This window comes from Notothenia rossii (assembly GCF_949606895.1).
Source record: "Notothenia rossii genome assembly, chromosome: 12".
In the NCBI taxonomy this organism is placed as follows: Eukaryota; Metazoa; Chordata; class Actinopteri; order Perciformes; family Nototheniidae; genus Notothenia; species Notothenia rossii.
The window spans coordinates 21,787,623-21,808,742 of record NC_136911.1 but is presented as its reverse complement, the minus strand read 5'-3'; the positions used below and the strand labels follow the sequence as shown (position 1 = coordinate 21,808,742).

The following is a 21,120-nucleotide window of genomic DNA, read 5'->3' as shown; positions in this document are numbered from 1 at the left end:
AGAAATGAAGGTGACCTATAGAAATCTAGAGTCCTTAATCACGTGAATGGGCTTCTGTTCCCTTCTTGGACAGGAAGTACCTCAAGGAGACAGTTTACAGGAAAAATAAACATCCAATTTAAACCAAGAGATACTAATAAAAGTCCTGCGGTTTTATATTTTAAAACCAACTCCAGTTTGTTATTCCTTGAAGCCGTCCCACCACTCTTTAACAGCGAGGCCTCACTGCTGCTCAGCCCCCTGAATTCCTACAAGGCCTGCATGTCTTCAACGTTTGACAGCTAAAGAGGGAAAGTCTAAACCTTTTCACACCCACATAAGTTATAGGTTACCCAAACAGTGTCACCTACCAGTTGAGTATTTGAGGATCACCTTTGCACTATACAAACAATGTGTTTAAAGCCTGTCTGGTCCGGTGACCTGTCAAAACATTGTCATTTTTAGAATTTGAAAAAACCCACCTCCAGAGTTGAGGTAGCGTTTTCCACTGCGGACTGACGGGTACTTGTCAGCTAGCTTCTTATCCGGCCAGATCAGTCCGTCTGCAGCGAAGAGCACTTTGTGATTGGCCTGCTGGAACTTCCTGAGAATCTCTTCTGGTCCCCCAGCAAAGATAAGATCATAGCTAAAAGGCAGAGGTGAAGGGGAAACAAAACAAATCATTCCTTCACCGTTTGAGATTCTTTAACTTCATCTGACACACCCTAGGTTTCTACTTGCTTGAGATCTAAATCTTACCTGTAAACATTGAACATTCTTCATGAGTGAGCCAATATTCCTGTCTGGTATTTCAGAGAGTCCTGCTTTGAATGGATACAAATACTCAAAAACGATGCCATGGTCTATAAGTGCCCAACCCTTCAGATGGACATGGTGCTGACTGTTTAAAAAGCACTCTGCTCAAAGGGCAGATATTTTAGTTTGTGGAAACTTCTAATGTTCCTTACAGTAAAAGCGCTGATTCATTTCCACAGAGCTATAAAATGTCCTCTCGTGGGTGTGACTGTGATTCTCCACGTGTGCCAGTGAACTGTACACACACGTCTGACATGGACCGATCCTCTCCTGTATACAAACAGTGTATACGAGGTGGCAGGAAAAAGGAAAGCCACCTCGTTCAGACAGAAGGAGAAGTGTAACGTAGGTGGGGAAGCCTGTCTGTCCTACTGTATCCACATCTGCCCGACACATGTTCCTACACTACACGCACCCCCTGACCCTTGTTAACCCATCAATCATAGTTACTGCTTCTTGTACTACTATAACATCAATCTTTTATGATCTGGAATTCATGACAACTTAAAAATAAATGTTGATTATTAGAAAATAAATGTAATACATGGCCTTTGAATGAAATGGTCTGTTTTTAAAGGGGCCCTATTCTGCTCGTATTTAGTGTCTCTACTGGGACATGTCTCGTTCAAGAAGCTCTTTAATTGTATCATACTGCCCGCGTAAAAGCATAGGGCCTCTTTAACAGAAAATATGTTCAAACAGACGTGTGGTATTTAGCAATATGGGGACACAAATAACTGGTTCAATGTTTCAAAAGGCGTTTCTATACACATGAACGTCCTGCCAATTCCTAATCATCATTTTCTCTTGGGAACTTCAGCCTGCGCTCAGAAGCCCAACAACACAGTGACTGAATTTAAATTCCACTTAATATTTCAGTGAGTGAATTACATGAGTGACACAATGTAAGGCTGTGACTGAAGGAGACACTGTCAGAGCGTGATTATATTTAAAATACATTTTAAAAGCCTCATAATCGTCCGTGAAGTGCAGATGCAGTTTCTTCCAGGACAACATTCCGATTACCTGTTTCAAGGGTGTGACAAGTTTGCAGAGCACTTATAGCTCACATCATTCATGTGACACGGTGCACTAAGTATCATCATCTTGAGCTCCATAGGAAATATGGCCTGCAAAGCTGTTATTATTCTAAACCACTCAAATTAACTCAGTAAAACTTTCCTTCGGTTTTGGAAAGTCATAATTCAGCTACCTGCAAGTGAACATTACTCCCCTCCTATACTTGCAGACGCTCTGTAATATGCCTTTACATGAATGAGTGGGGGGGGCGGGTTAAAGCTAAATAAAGGTGAGGTATCTCCTCTCAGTGGGGAGGCATCGCTCTCATGGTAATTATTTCAGTCTGTGATTTTGAAAATTAGTTGAATTTCTAATGTATAGATCTTCAAGGTGTTCTGCATCTCTTGCTTATAAAATAAGTATTTTCAAGTCAAAGCTAAATCAGAACAAAGCTCAATCTCTAAGAAGAGACACACACACACACACACACACACACACACACACACACACACACACACACACACACACACACACACACACACACACACACACACACACACACACACACACACACACACACACACACACACGGCATGCACATAACACACACACACACAAACACACACACACACACACACACACACACACTGACACACACACACACACACACTGACACACACACCGACACACACACACACACACACACCGACAGATACACACACACACACCGACAGATACACACACACACACCGACAGACACACACACCGACAGACACACACACCAACACACACACCAACACACACACCAACACACACACACAGACACACACACTGAAACACACACACACACACACACACACACACACACACACACACACACACACACACACACACACACACACACACACCGACAGACACACACACTGACACACACACACCGACAGACACACACACTGACACACACACAGGCATGCACACACACACACACCGACAAACACACACACACACACACACACACACACACCGACAGACACACACACACACACACACTGACACACACACACACCGACAGACACACACACACCGACAGATACACACACACACACCGACACACACACACACCAACACACACACACCAACACACACACACTGAAACACACACACACACACACACACACACACACACACACACACACACACACTGAAACACACACACACACACACACACACACACACACACACACACACACACTCTCTTTGTTGGATGCAAACATTCAGAACAAGGGAATGAACGTCCCTACAGTATTTTAAGGTGAACAGATAGGCTTAGGAATGTCTGTCTTTAAAGGCAAGTTTATTTATACAGCACCATTCAGCACACGGCAGTTTAAAGGCGCCCTGTTATGCTTTTTGGGTTTTCCCTTTCCAAGTGTGTTTATTTAGGTTGTTGTGCATGTCAATGGTCTGCAAAGGCTACAACCCCTGTGTTCCCTCCATAGGGAGCTTCTCATTTTGTCAACGTACCTGTCCACGGTAAGGACAACCAGATCCTCCTGGTCAGCGAGCGCCTCCATAGCCTCCTTCAGTAGTCTGACTTTTTGCCCTCCACCAATAGAACGGCCCACGTCTCCACCTTTCCACGGCTCTCCCATTCCCAACACCTGAGACGGGAAATATGTTTTAATCTCTAAAAATCACATTCTGACAGTGGGGAGACATGTTTCACCCATCTTCTAAAGCAGTGGTTCCCAAGTAGTTCCCAAGGGGGACGCCAAAGATCACAGGGGGGGGGGGGGCGCCAGGCCTCAGATGATTTGAGGCCAAATATCATATTTAGACTTTTTTTATTTTATTTTTTACATATAATTGTAACGCAATACATGATTGTCACTAAAAGCCTTGTTTCTACAATACAATAAAAAATTATTGATTAATTAATTTGAATAACAATTAAAGTTAGTAGCTATTAAAGGCATAAAAAGACAGAAATGTATCATTCTTTCTTTAATAGAAATGTTTCTTCTGCCCGTAAAGTGTCCAAACCAGGCTTGTCTGGATAAGCGCATTTTTAAAACACAGTCATTGTCCATGCCCCCCCCCCCCCCACCTAGTAAGATTGGTACTTCAATATTTTCATACAAAATCTAGAGCTTTGGAAATGAAGGCAATTATGTTACTCTTTTGAACCAGGGCTAGAACATTTCATAAGCTTGTGTGTCAGTGCTGCCAAAAAACAGAACCGCACTGTCTCAACAGTAAACGGAAAAAAGCTCGACCTCATAACTCATTTGCTCTCATTGGTTTTTCTGGACGAAGATGATGCACACGAAGCCTGGAGAAGCAATATAATCAAGCAAAGCATAACAGGAAATGGACAACATTAAGTCTTATTTAGAAAAGTCGGCCGCTGAGGGCTCACAAAGGCTAGAAAAGTAGCTTGACGTGAGCGCCTGCAGGAGTTAGATTACTGCGGGGTCACACAGAGAAGCAGAGGACCGAGCAAACGCTGCACTAGCTCTGACCTCCAACAACCTTTTCTTTCACCGCTGGTTTCAACCTCAGAAGGGAATTCTGGACCCACATCGGGGAGTATCCCTTTTAAGATGGATGTTTTTGCAGCTTGGTGCACTTCATTGTTTCCATTAAAGGCCTAATCAATCTTGGGAAGTGTGGGATGAAAACATCTGGCTGCTCTGTGTGTGTGTATGTGAGAGAGAACAGCCTCGTTAGCTCGGACACACTGCGGGTGTAATATTCTAATCTTACCTTCACATTGTACTTGAAGTAGTTTGCAGACCTCATGAAGCGGAGGAATCCGTCTGTTTCCTCTGTTGCGATTGTTAGAACCAGCAATTTATCTGCAAAGAAAGAAAAACATTTCCACAAACTTACTTATTGGCCTCATAAAGCCATCACATATTTGTTGCCTACCAAATTATAGGGATGTGTGGAGATTCTCTTTCAGCTGGAAACAGTGACATTTTAGTTTTTGAAATGAGAGCAAATTCCTGGTTTACATCGAAGGGTATCCACCGAAATACGGTTAGTGTTTGACGCTTATATAAGTCTTGAGATTCCCTATTCTGTGGAACGAGTTCCTTGTAAACCTCAGACCTATGTCAACAAACCGGCAGCTATTTGGTTCAACGGTCTAAACCTACATCTCAAATTAGGAACTACTGCCGTTTTGATCTCATTCAAAAGAAGAACTACATTTTTAAACTCTGACCAAATCGTTTTTCCTCTTCTTTGGTTAAAAGAACATCCACAAACCTGAGTGCTGAAGCCTGAGGTTTGACAAAGGGTAGACCAAGTACAAATTAGCACCATAGCCTCATGTGAAGCTACAGAGAGGCAGATTACACCCACTAAGCTAGCTTTCTCTTGTACTGGTTTGTTTTTTCAAACCAACTGGGAGTAACCTTGATGAGAAAGCAGAATCTGAGAGCCAGGAGGGAAGTCCTCTGATCTCTAGAGAATCAAACTCCAGACTGGTTCATTACCATTGAGCAAAATGCAGTTCTGTGCAGGCCAACAAAAAGTCAATGACATTTGAATATTTCTTTATTGAACCACTTCAATACGAATCCTACTTTTTATTGTTTCAAGAGCCAATCTGCGCTCTATTTAATATGCAGCAGGATGTGTCACCGAACCCTCGTAAAGGAATTATTGAACATTGGCAAGTAGCGTTGGAAGTGTGACAGAGACCAAGAAGAGTGCAATGTGTCCCAGCACACAGTTCAAACGCTGGAATACACAGATTGGCATTTCTGTATCGTTTTATTTGTAGAGATTTGAAAGTGTTGTGTGTTCATTGGTTAGTAATATTACCAGGAATGTAACAATTTAAGGAGAGGATGTGTGACGTCACTTTCCATTCGGTACAGTTCCCTCAGCTTGCAGAGCGGACGTCAAAACCTCTATGGTGGCCATTGAAAGGGGAAGTAGTAATGTGGATATAGACGTCTCCTAGAAATGGACATCTGATTCAAAAAACGCTTAAAAGTTGGGCTTTACTTTTCGGACATCCACTGTATTTTATTCTTTATTCCAACACCGAAGAAGTACATTGAACAAAACCTGACATTTTCATTTTCTGAATAATTGTGTTGCCAGAATAATCATAATCATCCACCTCCCACCCACTCATCACACTTAAGTATATTACAGGCAGCCTCCTGACAGATCTTTTCCATCCATTTCCAGTCATTGAGACTTAGTCATGGTCTCATCCCGTCTAGCCTGTAGCCCTGTCGTCACTTTAATAGCTTTCCCAGGTCTTCTCCGACACAGAGGTTCTGTTACGGGTCACGAATAGTTGTCTGTCTGTCTGCCTCGATCCTTACATCATCAGGTGAGCCATCGCGAAGGAATTGGCAGACTCAGAGGAATCTGGGATTCAGATTAAGCTGCGCTCAGAGGGAGGGGAGTCTGAGGAACAGGTGTGTCCATGTTCTTGTTCTTGGCTTGGAATGATGACCCAGTGCAAGGGTTAGCATCTGGAACATCTGGGATTCACATTTTCTGGCCAATCACAGCTTGAAGTGTGAATATTGATTGATTGTTCTTTTTGTAAAGTAAAGGAATTGGTTGGAAACAGCCTCTTTAATTGAATATGTGTGGGTGGAGGGTGTCTGTGTAATTTAACGGTCCGGTAAGCAGCTCTGACAGAGTATTCTTAGGAATTTCCTGCTCGGATTTCTTGGCAATATTTGTAGACAAGGAAAAATCTATATTTCGTAATGCTGTGAAAACTCCCAAGACATATGTTTTATATTTCTCTTTTTAACCAGTGTGTTTGTTTGTATATGTGCAGAAGTGAGCTGCCTGCTTCGACCCCTATTTTGACTTCATTTTCAAAGGTGAGTTCCTACACATGAGAAGCTGGGATTCTGCCTTTGTCTTGCACACCCATTGAACACAGTAACATTGACTTGACTTGATGTCAGGGACACGTTTGCTGTCAGGAGGAAACGGCTCACACCATTTACCCCTCTCTGACTTTTTGAACTTACAGAACCTCCTCTTCTTCCTCCTGTCATAAACATGCAGGCCACATGAGTGCATCCCAACAAGCAAGCTCCCAGTTAAGTACAGTCTGTCGACGCTAACCACCTTTGATTTAAAGGAGATGAAAGAAGTACCGTAATTTTCGGACTATAAGCCGCGCCTTTTCCCCTATTTTTCGACGCTGCGGCTTATATAACGGTGTGGCTAATCTATGGATTTTTACAGCTAACGGCCACCACCTTTAACTCTATGGGCTCTATGGCCGGTCCGCGGACCCCCACCTTTAAGCGGCGGGTTCCAGCAGGAAAAGCTGGAGGCCGGAAAAGAGTGAGACAGGTAGCGCGCAAAAGTAAAAGTGGAACCGAGAGTGGTATGCCGCTGCTGCAGTTTATATTCAGGTCTTATAGTCCGAAAATTACGGTACTTTTCTTTCTTACATCAAAATTGTTATTCCAACACTTCAGCAGATCTCTTCCAGGGCTTTTCCATACATAACGTTTCCCAGTGGCCTCATGTGAACTAAGGCTGGAAACCTTGGCTAGGTATTTTGATATGTTCTCTAAACACAACGTACCTAGGGAACAATCATCTGCTAATTATATTTCAAACCAAGGCCATACATCTGTTTTCAGATCATGTTCAACTGGGGGCTGCTCTGACTTCATATTTAGATTCTGTTCTTGATAACACATACTTTCACATTTAAATACACAGTTTAGAACCAGGCTAATTATCAAGTTCTTTAATGTGTTTTTTCGTAAGTCCCTCCGATGATGAAGCGACACAGATGGCTACTCTGAAAAGGGAGAGGTTTTTAAGACAGCCGTGATTATGGAAGATGAGTGTCTCGTCAGAGTAAACAGTCTCATGTCGGGACGGTACGAACAGGGGGAGAGGAATGCAGCTCAAACTGCTGCTGTTACTCCTCTCCAAGAAAGGCCTTTCTCACTGTTTCTCTGAACCACATGGGACCGGCCGTCTAGGTAGACTTTCACACTTCGATGAGCAAAATCTCTGACTCGCTGGCTCGGGCGAAGCTTGAGTAAGCATTTCTTCCAGAGAGGAAAGTGGTACCATGGGAATATTCCCCGGCCTTGAGCTGAAGGATAACAGGATCTTTCCTCTTTGACGAGACGGTTCTGGACAGGGAACCGCGGCTCTTTCTATTTTGGTCATCTAAGTAAACAGTTTATAGAAAGTTGTCCGGCAAAGGAAAGCAGTTCAGTTAAAGAGGCCCTAATATGGTTTTGGGGTCTTTTCCTTTCCCTGTGGTGTGTTATATAGGCTTTTGTGCATGAATAGGGTGTGATAGGCTAAGGGGCGGGACATCTCTAAGCGGTTGACCAATCACAACAGAGCCGACCAGCTAGCCAATCAGAGCAGACTGGGCTCTGGTTTCAGACAGAGGGTGAAAAGAGGTGCTGCAGCACAGGCAGTATGAGAAGAATAAAGGTGTAGAGACACTACATACTGATATACACCTGAACATCAGCAGGAGAGGACTCTTTAAAGTAGAGACACTACATACTGATATACACCTGAACATCAGCAGGAGAGGACTCTTTAAAGTAGAGACACTACATACTGATATACACCTGAACATCAGCAGGAGAGGACTCTTTAAAGTAGAGACACTACATACTGATATACAGCTGAACATCAGTAGGAGAGGACTCTTTAAAGTAGAGACACTACATACTGATATACACCTGAACATCAGCAGGAGAGGACTCTTTAAAGTAGAGACACTACATACTGATATACACCTTAACATCAGCAGGAGAGGACTCTTTAAAGTAGAGACACTACATACTGATATACACCTGAACATCAGCAGGAGAGGACTCTTTAAAGTAGAGACACTACATACTGATATACACCTGAACATCAGCAGGAGAGAACTCTTTAAAGTAGAGACACTACATACTGATATACACCTAAACATCAGCAGGAGAGGACTCTTTAAAGTAGAGACACTACATACTGATATACACCTGAACATCAGCAGGAGAGGACTCTTTAAAGTAGAGACACTACATACTGATATACACCTGAACATCAGCAGGAGAGGACTCTTTAAAGTAGAGACACTACATACTGATATACACCTGAGCATCAGCAGGAGAGGACTCTTTAAAGTAGAGACACTACATACTGATATACACCTGAACATCAGCAGGAGAGGACTCTTTAAAGTAGAGACACTACATACTGATATACACCTGAACGTCAGCAGGAGAGGACTCTTTAAAGTAGAGACACTACATACTGATATACACCTGAACATCAGCAGGAGAGGACTCTTTAAAGTAGAGACACTACATACTGATATACACCTGAACATCAGCAGGAGAGGACTCTTTAAAGTAGAGACACTACATACTGATATACACCTGGACATCAGCAGGAGAGGACTCTTTAAAGTAGAGACACTACATACTGATATACACCTGAACATCAGCAGGAGAGGACTCTTTAAAGTAGAGACACTACATACTGATATACACCTGAACATCAGCAGGAGAGGACTCTTTAAAGTAGAGACACTACATACTGATATACACCTGAACATCAGCAGGAGAGGACTCTTTAAAGTAGAGACACTACATACTGATATACACCTGGACATCAGCAGGAGAGGACTCTTTAAAGTAGAGACACTACATACTGATATACACCTGAACATCAGCAGGAGAGGACTCTTTAAAGTAGAGACACTACATACTGATATACACCTGAACATCAGCAGGAGAGGACTCTTTAAAGTAGAGACACTACATACTGATATACACCTGAACATCAGCAGGAGAGGACTCTTTAAAGTAGAGACACTACATACTGATATACACCTGAACATCAGCAGGAGAGGACTCTTTAAAGTAGAGACACTACATGCTGATATAACATGAAAAAGAGCAGAATAGGGTCCCTTAAAGCATTACATTCCTTTGCAGGAATATCTAATCAGACATGATTTAGACGTGCATGGTTCGCCCAGTTATGATTGATTGTGGTTTTCTTTGTGCAATCCAATGGGCCATGCCTGAACTTGGAGATTTGCCTGAGGATGTGCACCCTCCAGAAAGTCACCCCTCATCATATGAAATGTGATTTTAACTCAAGCCGTTGAACTGAGATTGGGAAAGGGGAATCGTCAGGGTACATGTAGAGTGAAACAGACTCAGGAATGTAACCTTCATAGCTGGGCATGAGCCTTTGAGCTGTGCCAGCATTTCAGCCCATTATGCAGCTGAAACCCCTCGTTGTTTTATTTAACGTAACAAACACCCTTCCCATCCTGAAGACTGTTTTCTCTAAAAGTGAATGTTGTAGAGTTCCTAACTCCTGCCTTGCCTCAGAGGACATTTATAAGATACAATCATTCTGTAATGTGTTGGTTTGTAATGCATGATTTATGTCAGCATTGGCCGCCTGAGTGAGTAAATGAAACACTTTAGGAGATTAAAGGGACAAAAGCCAAATAGTCAGTGTACTATTTATTACACAACAGCTAAAGAAGGAAACACAGAAGCATTTTGAAGAAGTCAGTGTGTAAGCAGAGACAAATATATTATCCCTATCCACAAAGACCTGCGAAGAGTTATTCACATCCATTTTTGCTAAATACAGTATAAAAGGGCAAGTGTCATGTCCTTGTGTGCAGTGAAGGGTACGTTAACGCTGCATTTGCTGATACTTTACTACATGGCAAAGAAATGGCTTCATTACTTGGATTAGTTGAGTGGAGATAATCTGGCTAGACACTTGTTTAGTATCATAAATGTGTTGGCCACAGAGCTTCATTTCTGCAATAGCAAACAGCTGCTGCTTCTCCAGCAGTGATGGAGCGTCCTCATTATCCACTTGGAGTCCTGTTCATGGACACCTGGTGGTGAGTATAAATCTAATGTTCTCTTACGGCTCTTGTTTTGGTGAAATGTGTTTAATCGGTCTACCACATGGAGCTAAGCTTGTTGAGTTTTAAAAACATTTTCCATTAGAAACAACAACGGGACAGTTGTTGGGCGTACGGCTAAACAGGGATTTAAAACTGTTAAAGAATAAGGCACATTATCAGACCGTCCCTCCAGGAAGGCATTCATAGTGTTGCACATTAAATAGTCCCCCCTCAAATCTGGTGGAGTGATCCAGGAAGCAGACCTGTTGAAGTATCTGCACAAAGACTCCGAAAACCCATCTGTGGATTTGTCTATAAGACCGAATCAATAAAGGATGGATATAATGGATAAGAAAATCTATAAGTCTCCCTCTTTGTATTCCTATTATCCTATTTGACTACTCTACTAGTAACTCCGCCATCCATCCAACTCTCAGCCCTGAGCTAAACATAGCGTGCTCCCCAACCCTCAATTACTTCTTGAGATTTTCCAGCTTTAAAATGCATTAGTGTTTAATATAACTACAAGCGGCTTCAGCTCAGAAATAGCTCTTTCATAACTAAAAGCCAGGATTCAGAGGCGTCTCGACCTGGAGACATACATTTTCATTTAAAAAACACATTTACCTCTTGCTAGGTGTTAACTCCATGTGTTTGTTTTTAGCTTAAGTCTCGAAATTAGAGATACAAAAGGTACGAGAGCACTTAATGCTCACAGTCATTATTTCAAACGAGGGTTATTTTCTATAATAGACACAACGCACCGTTTCCATCACGGTGCGGCTGTAGAAAAAGCCTGTCTTTAACGACACATGTCCAACCACAGGTCCTTCTGCCTAGGATGTGGCATGATGTCACCCGCACTGAGCCAGGAAACAATTTAGTCCTCACGTCATTTTGATTCAAGAATAATTCTTTTACAAAAACACCTGTAATTTATTATGAAATAACAGATAATTGGTTCTAGTTTATGGCATGCTGTTTACTGTCAGGGGAAATGATCACACTCAGGGCGGCCATTTCCTCTGATGGGAACAGTCCAGCGCTACTGAGTTGGTCCTGCCTTTACTTCTGATGATTGTTAGCTTGTTTTTTACTGCAATAGTCTCTTTGCCTTACAGCCATTTCTCTCCTTTCATTGTCCTGTAGCTATTTTCGAAAATGGTGTCACAATTAAATATTGCAATAAATATCCCAGCGTTTGTATATTTAAAGAGGCCCTATTATATGTTGTATGCCATATGGATGGCGCTACAACACATTGTGCGTGAGAGGCAAAGGGGCGGGACATCTCTAAGCTGTTGACCAATCACAACAGAGCCGGCCAGCTAACCAATCGGAGCAGACTGGGCACAGGCAGTAAGAGAACAATAAAGAGCTTTTTGAACATTAAAGCATGAAGACATGTCCCAGTAGAGACACTACATACTGATATACACCTGAACATCAGCAGGAGAGGACTCTTTAAAGCAGAGACACTACATACTGATATACACCTGAACATCAGCAGGAGAGGACTCTTTAAAGTAGAGACACTACATACTGATATACACCTGAACATCAGCAGGAGAGGACTCTTTAAAGTAGAGACACTACATACTGATATACACCTGAACATCCGCAGGAGAGGACTCTTTAAAGTAGAGACACTACACACTGATATGAACAATAGGGCCATTGTTAATAATGTGACCTAAAAAAAGGTTGAAAATACTTGTCACAGTAGACCCTGCTCGCTGTATCACCCCTGCCAGAATTCAACAGCTGCTTAAATCCCACTGTTGCACATCCGCCACCACTGAAAGCCTTGCTAGCTAACACAATGAGATAGCTGTACTGTAACTATAACAACCTTGCTGAAATGCCATCTGTTTTCTTGCTTAAGAGAAAGACATTGCATCATGGGAACTCTCCGCTTGATATCCTGCTGACCCTATTTTGGCCAGTTGATAGTTGGCAGAATACTTCAGACAAGGCTCAGAAAAAGAGACATATTTGGTTGAAAGGAGGCACTGTACCGACGCTGTGGTGACATAGTGACAATGTTCGGAGGCCTGATTGCATGTTTGGACTGCCAGCAGGGTTTGTTAGTTTGTTAGACTGAAATGATATAGGCATAGACAGCACAATTATACAGAATACAAGTTTAGGTGGAGTTTCCTTCTCTTGTCTATAAAATTCTCCCTGTTGACACGTCAGTGAGTTCTGGGAAAGGTCTCTTCTAACATTGTAATGCTGCTAGTAATCACCATATTTCTAAATATCATTTGATAGTTTTGATGTTACTAAGGGAATGACCCTGAAAGCAACTCAGTGGTTTACACTCGCACCACAAGAGCTACATGTAAACCTAATACACAGCCTGTCAGAAGTGCTGTTCACACAGTCAGGAGTAAGTGAAAGGCTCCTTTCAGGTGGCGGGACAGTGGGGGTCTGCACCGCCCAATTTTTGTAACTTTCCGAGCCGACAGACTAACAGCCACGTCCGCTGCTCGCAGACTGGCAAGGTGCACGTAGGTGAGATCTGGGCAGAGGGCTTTCTTTCTCTCTAATGCCCCCTTTTTCCTGCTGGATCAGGCCTTTCACATCCGTGCTACAACAGTTGTGGTTTTTACAGTGGAGTTGGCGGAGGTGTATCAGAATCTGAAGGACGTGTGAACCAACACTAACTTGCACAGGTGGCATTCAACACAAATCTGGACATGTGGAATAATGTATATTCATTTTGGTGCCTTGCTTACCACTATTAGACTCCAAGAAAGTGCAGATAATTGGTGAACTAGAGAGTGTCTTCATGATGTCCCAGTCAGAAACAAATGGGTTTGGAAATTGGGTTTTTGTGCTTCAAATGAACCGATGTTTTCCTGCTCAAACTGTTTTATTGAATACTCACAAGTCCTTCTTTCAAAGCATCAAAATGCCTTTGGTAGAGTAGAAGTATTTGCTTACATAAAGAAATTGCAAAAGCTTGATCACAGTTTTGCGCACTGAGGGAGTTGCTTGCTGAAACATCCATGCATGATATTCCTTTTGGAATTATAAGACTGGAACATTGTAAATTAAATGTGACCTCTTTTTCTTTCCAACAAAAATCTAATCATTCTGAATTTCTCTTGTTTCTGCCATTTTAATATTGCAAGTTATAAACATCTTTATTTGAGTTAAGGCAGTGCTTCATATACTTAAAACTGTTCTTTGCATATATGGCACCTGGTTACATCTTAAGGAATATGAGCTGCAGGAACACATTCAAGCATAATCGTATTAAAATAATTGATTATTATAAAGTGTGCATGGTAATATAAAATCTGTTATTACATTACATGTCATTTGTTGGATGCTTTTTTTGTCTGCAGTGGGACTTGAACTTGCTATCCCTTGATTCGAAATCCAGCACACTACCCACTGAGCCACAGCCTCCCTTATACCTCGAAAACCATTCATTAGAGATTAAGTGGGTTTACTGTATAAATCCCAACAAGCTGCATCACTCTTACCTCCTGATATAATCCCCCCATGCAGGTGAACTAACACAGCTTTCATAAGCAAACATTGTGACCCTTGTAAAGTTAATGTGGACACTCTGGTGTGTGTGTGTGTGTGTGTGTGTGTGTGTGTGTGTGTGTGTGTGTGTGTGTGTGTGTGTGTGTGTGTGTGTGTGTGTGTGTGTGTGTGTGTGTGTGTGTGTGTGTGTGTGTGTGTGTGTGTGTGTGTGTGTGTGTGTGTGTGTGTGTGTGTGTGTGTGTGTGTGTGTGTGTGTGGACAAATCAAACCTGTGGGGACTGAAGGCAGCTGTTGTGCCCTTTAGCCTGCCTCCCCCATCAACATCCACCATTAAAACCCTACATTTCAAGACTAAATTTACACATAAACCCACAGCACTTATGACACCAACACTGGTATTAAACACACACACATGTACCCACTTATGTTGTTGTTTGCAGCTCTTTACAAGACGCCACGTGACTGTATAAATAGATGTGTTTAACTTAAATGATTTCAGGGTAATTTGGAGTAATTTAGTATCAGGGACATCATGGCAACAAGTCAATGTCACGGTTTAAATTATCTCGATTATCTTTCAATTATCTCGCTTTCTCAGGCACGTAATTGCTTTTTTGCTGTTAAAATAAAATAAAACCTTTTATTCTGATTCATAGGAAATCATTACAAAATAATTGCATGGTTGCTAAAGTCTAAATTCAACAAGTGGAAGTCTCCTCTCCAGTCGGTTGGTTATTTATCTCTGATATTTTACAGCCTGCCATGTAACGCATAAAAGTCGGAGCTGCGCGCAGCCAAAGTTAAACAAATAAAATCAGGATGGTGAGAAACCGCAGACGGTTCACTATCTTGTAATTTTACGCACCGACAGCGTTTGACAGATTCACGCACAGGGAGCCACAGGCATGCAACATGCGCCTCTTGGAGCCCAGACAGTAACTTCATGCGACTTTCCAATTAATCCTACATATGCAACAAACAAAAAAAAGTAAAAGTATGCGTGTGTTTGCGCAGAGTGTCTTACCTTTAGGAATAGCCGCAGGAGGTTGAGGAGCATCAGTAGAGAAGACACAAAGTGCAAACTTCACCCAGCAAGAAAACACAAAACAAAATTTGAGGTACTCCATGTCTGTTATTGTGCGTGTGTTTCCCGAACAGAGTGCGCGTGACCGTCCGGAAAGCCCTGCAGGCTCGATATGTGCACTCTCACGGTATTAAAAAAGAAATAATGAAATAAAAACTCTCCAGTGGGTGTGAAGTTCAGGCTGAGCTCCGGGAGTTTGAGTTCTGCGAGGCTTGGTTCCTTTATGGTGAGGCTGCTCCCGGTGAGAGATAACGGTGTTCACCCTGACACAGGCACGTCCTGCGCAAAGTGTGAGTAAGCACAGCTGTATTTGAATCCCCCACCTCCCCCTCCCACCCCTTTTACTGTTCCACAGCCCTCCCCCAGGCTCCCCTCCCCCTGACCAACAATACTCCCCTTTACATGCTCATAAGAGACTTTCCATTCAGACTCATTATGGGAAATGGGTGAATAAAACTACAAAATATGCAGTTTTAAATCATTTCAAATGCGATATTTTGACACAAGTTATTGTGATATTTGTTTTGTAGTGTTTTCTTTACGGATATTTAGTATTAAAATGATTTGTATGAGTAGTAAATCATTCAGATGCTTTACCTAATTTAAAGTAGAAATACTTCAGTTTCAAATCAAACTACAAAATGTACTTAAGGTATCAGAAGCAGCATGTTTCTTTAATTAAAAAAATAACGTAATATTATATAGATTATTGAGTTGTGAGCATTTTTGTTGTAAGTTCCTTTTAATGTGTCATAAATCACATTTTTAAAATTAATATATTCATAATCATATTTTTCTCAATTACAACTCAGCTCTATTCTGCTCATTTTCACGTTGATATCAGTATGTGGTGTCTCTACTGTGACATGTCTCCATGCTTTTATGTTCAAAAAGCTCTTTATTTTTCTCTAAATAAATTATACACACACTACCGGAAAGGGAACATTCCCAAAAATCAGAATAGGGCCTCTTTAAGTTTCTGCCAGTGGAATTACACATTGTTTTCCACACAGCACAAAAGAAAAACCATCCCTCTTCTAACCAGCGACAGGATATTGAAGTGACACCTGATGCTTCAGATGTTGGTCCTGCTTCCTTGCAGCGGTGAAACACAGAGAGAGAAGTGAAGAGGGAAACAGAAAGCCAACATTTCATTTAGCTTCCATCAACGATTGCATTGCATGTTTGTCTCTCAGTATATCCAGGCTTCAAACTGATGCTTTGTCTCGTGTGTCTCCCATTCCTTATTAGGCGTAACAGACATGCCCCCCGGTGCAAAACCATTCCCGTCTGACTGCCAGTGAGCAGATTGTTTTACTTAATGACATCACCGGTTTCGTGCGGAAAGAGCAGAAGCCAGAGTTTATGAGATGAATTACTTCTTTTCCAGAGGCCCTGATAAACCTCGAAAATGTAGACCCAATGCCAGAAAACGCAACATAAAGACCTGGACTTGTGCTTACAGTGATTCAGCATTTAACGGAAGTTAGTGGGTCATGAGAAAATGGACTCTTTAAGTCTTGGGCATCGTGTCTGTGAAGCTCGGACAAACACAGAATGAACCAAAGTATCAATTATTTTTGCTTGCACTCAAAATAAACATTAAAGAAAGTGTAATTTCACGACTCGGTGACACACATCTAACATTTCATTTTTGCCCCGTGGGTTAGTGGGAACTCTCGACAGCTGGAAAATATAAGTGTTAGTGGTCGCATGTTGGCAGCGTGTGGTAGGAATTAAGCCCACTGGCTGAACACCCACCAAACATGTGGAAAGGCCATAGAAATAAATGTGCTCTGGGTTTGATTACACCCAGACTACATGTCCAGAGTTTATAGGAGCAGTTTAATATCCCATCAGAGAACTATTGATGATAATATAAACATGAGGACATAATTTCATCTTCTCTCTTTCCAAGTCAAGATTTGAAAAGAAATGTGACAAGAACCGAGTGCATCGATGACATTTTAATATGGGATGCATGTGGTGTGGGTGAGTGAATTACATGTAATGACACAAAATGGAACATTCAGAACTGATCAGGACACCTGCGCATAATTACCCCGTCTCCTCAGTCATTCTGCAGAAGGTAGCAGACTTTGGACTGCGGCACACATTAACTCACAGCTAAATACTGCTGTTTACCAAACCTTAAAAGGATGCTCAGACGCAGGTGGTGTGCGCTGGAGCCTGCTTTTTTAATTGTGGCTTATTTCAGCGCTAAATAAAACTCTTCCAGCCCACACTGGATAAACAGTGACATCAATAGACCGTCCTCTATTTGAAGCACTGTTTTGGAGACACTGTGAACTTTTTATATTTAATTTAAGATGGAATTAAAATAACAGATGATTCATTAAGGAGGCAGACTATAAAGGAAAGCAAATATTAGAGTACAACTACATTTTTCCGATGAGGGGGGAAAAGGGACACATGGTAAAATAAGGCTGAAATTGTTCCTCTGCTCATTCACTGATCCGTCTTAATGACCGCCCGTAATACTTTGATTTCACTTACAGCCATAGCGTGTTTTTTCTAGTTTTAGTCGAAGGAAACGTCATTATTTTAGTAGAGTTTTAGCCAATGGAAACTTTACTCACATGTATCACAGTCTAAATATCGGTTCCTTTCTCCATAGCACTGTTGTTGTTTGAGATTGCATTTTAAAAAGTTACTCCAGAAACTGAACCGCTGCATTTGAGGATATAAAGAAAGACATTTTTCATTTTGCAAACTCCATTGTATTCTTCTCTTCTTATCCTCAACAGCATATTGATAATGCCAACACTTCTTGAATGACTCAGATTCCACTTCCTCATCGTCTCCTATTGGCCGTAAAGTGTTCTGCTCGAGGAGATATCGTATCCAAAATGACATAACTGCCTGTGGTCGGGACACACCTTAGATTTCCTTCTATTTCCGAAGCAACCCTCTTTTGGTGGTGCCACCGGATGGTTTTGCAATTGCACTGGTGAGTCACAAATCCTAGACATTTCGTCCCCTAAACCTTGCCTGGAAAAACCCACAATTGCGTTATGATTGTTAAAGAATGGGTTTTATTTTTACCCCCGAACGCTTTGATCCCTCGGCAAGAAGTGAAATGACTAGTCCAGATCAATGGAGAGGGCAGCGCTGCTTTCCCCCCACATCAGATCGTCTTCCTGGGAATGATCTTGACGTCATCCTGTCTACGTGGTCCCACTTACGAGACCATCAGGGGTGTGGTCTAGGGTTTTCTGGGTGGGGGTTTCATCAACACCACGTTCAGTCTGACACCAAAGAGGCACATTAACAAGCACAGCAAGTACATTTTTTATTCCACCCCAGAGTCTGGCCACAAAAGGAAAAAGAGATTAACCATGGATTCATTCACCTTCGTCGTGGGCGGGCGGTCTGCCTTCCTTTGTCCCAGACTACCAACATTATTTTACCGTAAACACTTGAGCAGGATGTTTTATTGACTGGAGATTTACAAAACTGTGATTTTCATGCTTGCAAAATTGCATTACTACTGCAGAGAAAGAGCTTTCTGTGGGCAGTGCTCCTTGAAAATTACACATAACGACCACGTCTGCTTGCCTCTCATTTGAATGTCATCATTAGATGGCCTTGTTAAACCCACAAGGCTTGAAAAGAAACACCCATGGTAGGTTGAGGAGAAGAGGGTCAAACCATGCATTAACTGTCCTTCTAAAGCCGCCTTCATCCCCTTCAAAAATATGCTTTCAGTCTTCTAACTTGAATGCAGTTGGAGGCAATATTGTGGCCTACGTGTCTTTTCTTTCATTTGAAAAGGGTGATATCTTTATATGAGCCATTCAATTAGAGTTTGCTGGTCAGGATTGATGATTATACAGTAAGCTCAGAACTGTGACATCTCTTAATCAGATCCTTTCCATTTGTTGATATGACTATCCCCTTAAACACCACATTCAAAACCACCTGAGAAAGTGACCACTGAAGACACAACGGGATTAACAACAGCAGTAACCCATGAAGCGAAGAGGGTAGTACACTGGGCTCGCATCAGTTGGAGGTAAATAGCTATTGTTTTGATCTGCAGAGCGACCTCCCTGTAACCCAATGTGCAGCTACCTGGGTTTAGCTGAAGGCTGAACCCTGCCATGTTGCTTTTACGATGCTATGTGTGGGGGGTCTTTCGGTGTCTTTAAAGCCGTTAGTTTCAAAGGGAGGGTCTCACTCGCACTAAATAAACCGCTGGTTACCAAAACAAAGGATTCAGGAGCTCAGGTTGCAACAAACAAAGACGGGTTGTGACTCCTTTGCATAGCAGTTGCTGCCAGATGTATGGGTTAAGCTCAGATATATAACACTTTACCGCTAGATGTGTCTGCATGTACACATATTAATAATTACCAAGGAGCATGCACAGCAGGTTAACAAATGTTGAGTGTTTGCAGTTGCAATTTAGGCAGCAGTATGTTCCCTACAAACTATTATTGAGCATCACTTTTAGGACACCGTGTTGATGGGGTCGAACAGTGCTTGATTTGTTCAAGGCCAAATTAAACAACCGCCCCCCAGTTCTGTAGTTTACATCTGCTTTCCCTCCCCCGCATTGTGTGAGTTTGCTGCGTCTCGAGGCTGCATTTTGCACATGTGTTGTTGAGCCTAGTGAGCGAACCACTCTCTGTTTATCTCTCGCTGTGTGTTGGGCAATAAAAGTAATCAGAGGAGTTTATTTTTCCTTCCATCTTGGCTATTAAACATTGGTTTTGTAAAGACTCTGGTTTCACTGATGCATCGTGATAGTTACAAGACTGTCCAGACAACAATCAGCCTTTACAATGCCAACGCTATTCAACCCAGCAATTACATGAAACAAACAATACAAGTTTCAGCTCCTGTGTCATAGTGTGAACACAATACAGCAAGAAGCTTGGAAGTTACTCCTTTAATCACAGAGGCAAAGCATGTCCAAGTTGTTTTTGACTCCAAATCGTCAAACTAACCAATTCTGGCATTTTTAAAGACGTGCAGTTATTTTAAATGATCACGCATTAAGGCTGATATGGTCTCGATTAGAAAGGAAGTCTAATACACGGGGTGTTAAAGCTAACTCTTGCATACTGAAGCTGTTGAAAACATCTGTATCTTTCCCAATCGGTTACTTTTCCGGCAGTAACTCTCTGTTAGATTGACGTCAGTGACATTTCTGCTGTGGGGTCTGGAGGATTATATCTGACATCTAGTTATAGATTACCACTCGGGGTGAGCCCTAAGGAAGTCTCCACAGTCTATTCAAAAAGGAGGAACACATTGCAGTTAAACATTCATCTTTGTCCACCACAGCTGTTTCTGTACTCACTTTAAGTTGGGGAAAGTTCCCACTGAAGTCAATTTAAAATGTGGGGTGTGAGAGGTACCAACCAAGCACCAAATGTACCATGTCAAATGAAGCCAGCACACATCAAGCCAGTCAATATACAGATGGTACAAAAGAAAAAGTGTCTTTTAAGAGTATGCATGTTGGGGTTGTCTTTTGGTCGTTTGGTTTGTTTAGAAGATCAAGTTATTGCCAGCAACGATATGGTATGTTTTTTCATAATGGCCATAATGTTGTCCTAGAAACACCTAATGTAGCAACAACTACCTCAGAAGCGTTTATGAGTAATTAGGCTGTCTCTCAGTGGACAGATTTTATGAGAGCCATTGTTGCCTAACGTTATGCCCTTGGCGTGATTTAGCATCAGTGCTGGTGTGATCCAACGGTTTGTCGTTTGATATAAATTCAAGATTACTTAACTTTAGACCTTTTGAATCCATTTGTAACATATAGTGGGAG

At 42.0% G+C, this 21,120-nt stretch overlaps 1 protein-coding gene across 2 annotated transcripts in view; it reads right to left on the bottom strand.

Annotated features, from left to right (window-relative positions):
- plod2 (procollagen-lysine, 2-oxoglutarate 5-dioxygenase 2) overlaps positions 1-15,614 on the bottom strand; it is a 31,338-nt gene extending 15,724 nt beyond the window's left edge. The window contains exons 1-4 of one of the 2 annotated variants that reach the window (XM_079661099.1): positions 15,255-15,614; positions 4,582-4,673; positions 3,340-3,476; positions 462-625 (exon numbers count right to left, since the gene is read on the bottom strand). In XM_079661099.1, the coding sequence (XP_079517225.1) occupies positions 462-625; positions 3,340-3,476; positions 4,582-4,673; positions 15,255-15,357 (496 nt within the window). In that variant the 5' untranslated portion in view covers positions 15,358-15,614. The remainder of the gene's footprint in view (positions 1-461; positions 626-3,339; positions 3,477-4,581; positions 4,674-15,254) is intronic. The other variant, XM_079661098.1, reaches the window with a different exon arrangement.
- Positions 15,615-21,120: the final 5,506 nt, after the last annotated feature.